The sequence below is a fragment of the Cydia fagiglandana genome, chromosome 12 (genome assembly GCF_963556715.1).
Source record: "Cydia fagiglandana chromosome 12, ilCydFagi1.1, whole genome shotgun sequence".
In the NCBI taxonomy this organism is placed as follows: Eukaryota; Metazoa; Arthropoda; class Insecta; order Lepidoptera; family Tortricidae; genus Cydia; species Cydia fagiglandana.
Genome location: NC_085943.1, coordinates 3,985,414 through 3,991,016, shown reverse-complemented (window position 1 = coordinate 3,991,016; position 5,603 = coordinate 3,985,414). Strand labels below are relative to the sequence as shown.

General features: G+C 39.9%; 1 protein-coding gene across 1 annotated transcript; it reads right to left on the bottom strand.

Annotated features, from left to right (window-relative positions):
- Positions 1 to 686: 686 nt before the first annotated feature.
- On the bottom strand, positions 687 to 2,289 carry LOC134669321 (uncharacterized). Its single transcript, XM_063526832.1, has 3 exons — positions 2,154 to 2,289; positions 1,796 to 1,885; positions 687 to 1,687 (listed from the first exon to the last, which is right to left on the bottom strand). The coding sequence occupies exons 1-3, from the start codon at positions 2,287 to 2,289 to the stop codon at positions 687 to 689; spliced, it is 1,227 nt and encodes a 408-aa protein (XP_063382902.1).
- Positions 2,290 to 5,603: the final 3,314 nt, after the last annotated feature.

Below are 5,603 nucleotides of genomic sequence, written 5' to 3'. Positions count from 1 at the left end.
TAGCTTTTCCAGGCATTCTATAGTATGGTTAGCATTTTTTAAACAATCTTCTTTAGTATGTCCTATACAAAGTATATCATCGAGATATCTTACAGACTGAAAACCTAATGTTCTTAAATATGATGCAACCGGTTGTAATATTTTTGTGAAAATATATGGAGCTGAAGAGAGCCCGAATGGGAGAGCCATAAATTCATATATCCTATCCTTAAAAGAGAAACGTAAAAATTTTCTATGTGACTGGTGAATAGGCAATAACAAATAAGCTTCTTTCAAATCGATATTTATCATATAACATCCTTCTGTAAGAAGCTTTGTCGCAGTTCTGATATCTTCCATTTTAAAATGTTCAGTGTGAACATATTTATTTAATTTTTTAAGGTTTAAAATAAACCTCATAGAATCGTCACTTTTTGGAACAAGGAAGATATCAGACAGAAACTGGCCCGGTTCGGGCAGACACTCTTTTATTGCATTGATATTAGTTAAATGTAATAGTTCTTTATCAATCAGCGATGAGTCAGAGATGGAAAAAGATTTCTTAGGGTAATTTGTAGGATCTTGCTTAGGTATTGTTATAAATGGAATTTTGTAACCTTGTATCGTATTTAGAATAAATGTATCATTAGTTATGGACTCCCACGCATTCGAAAAATATTTTAAACGACCGGCATGTACCTGTGGATCTACATTTGTGACTGGTTGGCTGACGGGCGCGCTGCCTGCGCCGCTTGTCGCCTCGGCGGCGGAGGTGCTGGCGGCGGATGCTGCGTCTGCCGCCGGAATGCCGTGTTGTGGGCTGGGGGCGCTCGGCGCCTGGGTTGGTAGTACGAGTATCCTCTGAGCCCCCCGCCGCGGCCGGGATACGGCAGCTGGCCGCCTCGCTGTAGGCGTGGGCGTGACGGTGGGGGCCTCCAGTTTAAACCGGAACTTGAAGCAGACGCTGTGGGTGCTGCTTGAATCAACTGCCCAGTTTTCTTGATGCCGCGGGAGCTTTTAACTAAATCGCCAAGCTTTTCTCCAAATAAAAAGCTATCCCTTTTCCTATCTTTGAAAGGGTCAATGAGCGATTTGTCAACCAGCGGAATTACGACAGACCGACGAGTTTCAGTTTCGGCGAAGTGAGCGTCGGCAACTAATTTTCCAATGTCGCTTAACGTACGTATAGCTTCAGCTATATTAGGCTCCTTTTTCAAAAGAGAGGTCATAGCCTTGCCTAGTCCTGAAAGGGCTTTTCCAATCTGCTGCTGTTTGGCGAGAATTCGATTATCTCTATTTCTAGATGCCTCGGTCAGCATGGCGGCGATTTCCGGATTTAGAGTTGGGGCTTTTGATAAAGGTACGTTTTTTGGAAATAAATATTTTTTATTTAATTCTTCCTTTGCTTCTTTTTTTAGCCCATTCAAAAGGATGTGCTGAAAATGTTTAGCAATGTCTTCGTGAATGTTGTCGCCCCACTCAATAGTGTCTGCCTCAAACTCGCCTAAGGCTCGTAATAGATCAGGATCAAAATCCTCGGTGACAACGGCGATCTCGTCATTGTTATTTGATTCGGCAGGAACTAAATCCTTTTGCACGTCTGCATTACTAGGCGCCGGAATTTCTGCTTCAGCATGAATTTCTGCGGCACATTGGACCACGTGACTAGCAGGGGCAGCTAATATAGCTGATTCCGTTTCCAATTTATCTGGAAATTAATAAATAAGCATTTAGCAGAATGAACACATGTAATTAACACACGAGTGATTAATAAACTGAACCATAAAAAAGTGGTTAAAGATATAGGTATAACTACCTTCAATTGCATCATCGTACATGTACTCGTCATATTGCGCAGCGGAACCTGCAGGCTCAAAACCCGTATCTCGTTCATATTCCTCATGATCTGTAAAATGCCATTAAATAAAACCGTGGTTAATCACGTATATTCAAACGTTTAAGTACACAAGAATACTTGTAGGTACTTTTGTTTTACAAATAAAATTTGTACTTTCCACTACAAATGCAGTGAAGGAAAAATTGCTACGGGTTAATATCTCGTATTAACTCTGAGCATAAAAAGGCTGTTGGCCAATATCGCGTATTGGCTCGAAGCAAAAAACATGAAATAATGGCATATTTTAACACAACGAACGAATCACTTTTAAACTTACCTTCAATTATATCATGTTCATCGTCCGAGTACACAACACGATGAACGTTCTGTTTTTCTTTTAACTTTGCTTGATATTTTTTTATTCGCCTGCGCCATTTGTCCTCTTCCGCCTCGTCCCTTTTACGCTTAGGCATAGTAACACTTTAAGAACTCGTAGAAACTATTTCAATACTAGGTGCGAATGTCGCGCGCGCACGAACAATAATGAGGTCGCTAGGTGCTGTCAGGCCTTATATAAGGTAGCGTTGAGGGTAGGTATCGAAAAGTTTTTTCCTTTTTACCCTCCTTCAGCGCTAAAATACTGGTGCGAGTAGGTTCGCAAGTTGCTCTGGACATAACTACATTAGTAAAACATAATATTTTTAAATCTAAGAGACGAAGACAAGATAATTTCATTTAAAAGGTCCCCCGACTGCAATCGAAATTCAGCAGTCGTGTTTTTAATTTTTTAATTAATTTATTTTATTTTAATTGTGCTTATTACAATATTTAAGAAATGTCTAAAACTAAAAGTATCTGCTTGTTTATTATGTGAAAAAGCCCGCTGGTTTTAAGTAATTTATCGTGTAAAATTAGGAACCTCAAATTGATGAAGTGGGAAAATCCGTCCATTATAAAAGGGGCTAAGCTAAGGGGCACTTTTCTGCTAGCATTTCGTTTCTGTAAGGGCCGCAGTTCAAACCTCACCTAGCTCTCTTATCTGATAGCAGTTCGGTAGCATTTCAATATGCTACTAGGAAAGTAGGTTAGGTAGGTACGATGCGGGGTACGGGGGTTGAGCGGGAGGCACCCCCTCAAGTCAAAGTTTTGCATCAAAAATTCAGTTGGCTCCCTTTCCTAAATCAATCTGTGAGTCTAATCGCAATATAGTTATCTAGCGAAATTTAATTTAAGTGCCTTTAGATTAGGGTTTATTTTATGTTGATGCTAATTGTCCACTTAACTTTAATTAAACAACAAACAACAATTAAAAAAGTTATTTTTACGATAACTTCAAAAAGTTTTATCAGCTATTTGTAACAGAATATAATGGTGTTTTGGTTTTTATGAGCTATGGACTATCAGTGGTACTCAGGGTTCGTGGGTCTGACGCTCTATTGTCACACTACACGTCTGTGTTATTTCTAACAAATCTATTTTTAGTAACTAAATTAATTTTAGAGAGAAAGAGTAAGCAATATTGGGCGCCAGCACGCTGTAGAGCGTACAAAGAAAGGTAAAACCAAGATGGAAAAAAAAGAAAACTATTGTTTAAGCTCGACACAATTAAATATAATTATTCTTATTTTGCACATAGAAACCAGCAGTACAGTAAGGTAATGTAGGAGATAACCTTATAATATTACGAAGTACACTTAAAAATGCTATGCTAATGGACTGGTTAAGCAGTCTTAGTTAAAGTTCGTTCAGTTTATACACTAGATATGCACTGAGCACTTGAAGTTTGTTAAGAGGCCACTATTGTGTGAAGCTAATGAAAGTTTATGGATACTAGCACACCTAAATCACGTGTCTATAGCAAAAGGCAGTCGAGCTGTGACCACGTGTTACGCCAGAGGCGCACAGGTGGCAGCCAAAAGCCGCGGTGACACGTGCTGAAACCGTCAGCCACGTATCCAAGTGGCCGCCTAGCTACTGCACCAACGTCACGATGCGCAACATTAAATCACGAGCCCGAATAAGTCTAACAACAAATTAGATCTGACTACACCTGAGTCACGTGTCCGTAGCAGGAGACGGTGAAGCCGTAGCCACGTGCTGCTCGAATGGCACACGGGGGCAGCACACGAGTCGCGGTGACACACGTCGAAACCGTCGAGGCGTGCGTCCAGGTGGCTGACCATTCCACAAGCCACAATCGCGATGAGCACCACAAGGCACCAGCCCAGATTCACAGCAACGCCCAGCGCCGACACGTGCCCGAAGAAAGAGCCCAGGTTGGGACCGGCATAAAAGCCGGATTTTAAGTGAAGCGATTGGTGCTACACTGCTGACATTTATAAAAATAATTTTCAGTGTCCCTTACAGGGATCTAGTATGCGACGCCATTATCGTCTGCATGCTCGCTACTATAAGTGTGGGTGCATATTTTGAGGGATGTCTCCCGAACGAATCCGACCTGGAGTTACTACGCCGAACTGGTTCACATCGTTGTTGCAATCCCAAGTGACTCGTCATGTTCCACAAATTAAATTCCTCTCTTCCTTTCTTTTTTTTTAACCTACCTACATCCACGCCTCAGAGCCAAGGAATTTTGCCAGGCATTGCAAACGATGTAACAATATTTAGAAATTAAATATTAAAAGACTAACAGCCGTATTCATAAACAGTTAGAGCATTGATCATCAGTTGCTGATAACCGGATGTCACAAAACGTGATTCATAAACGTATTTTATCGCTAAACTTGATCATCTCTTTATTAAATCCTTGGAAAGTTACGGAGCCGTGGACCCTTCTTTATCTGTTTATTAACCCCTAATATACAAGATGGCGGTCACAAAACAGCTGATTTTGACAAGACAGCATTTCACAAATTCGTGTTTCACAAACGTCGATGAGACTTGTATCGTAATTTAGTGATTTGGGTGTTCTTTTTGTTTAAAAAACCTCTAAATTTAATAAATGAGTGGTTTAATGTGTAAATAAGGAGATAAACCAATACATACCTAGATATTGTGCGTAAATAGCGGGAAACCTAGATATTGCGCCTTTGCTAGGAGTTGTTTGCATGATTGTGTGTCGCATTCATCAAGATGCAAGCAATTTATGCGATACGAACTGTTATACATAAGACTAGACTTCGACGACTGGGGCACCGGCGTCGGATAAAGCATCTCACCAACCTATAATACCTATCATAAAAGAATGAAAACTACTCCCGGAACTCCTACAGCCCAAAGAAGTGAGTATACCTACTTTTGTTACATACTCATTACCTGCCATAAAACGTTGATTTATCATAAGATCACGGTATTCTCAAGCTCTAACTAAAAAGTATTAATTGCACACATATTACATAGCAACCTGTAAGATCACAGCAATACTGAAGATACTTAATTGAATAATATGGGCAGGTATATAAGTAAGTACCTTTGTTGTGGCATATCATATTCCAATTTTGTAGGTGTATTATCATTATCACTATCAAAAAAATAAACTGTGGTTGGCCTACTTTGGTTGGATTTCTAGGCGCTGTTAATGCTACAATGTAAGTGCAGCAGCACTGACTGCTGTGTGGTGCTATTTGCTATGAAAGAATGGTGTACTTGGGTACTTAATTGCTATTAATGCTAGCATACTTGAATTCTGTGTTGAAGTCCACACTGAGCAGAGTTAATTTTTTACATTGTGATAGATAAATAAAACAAGTTCATGTGTTTTAAACTGAGATCTTTATTATAACATAGGGGCTGTCCATAAATTACGTCATCGATTTTTGACGATTTT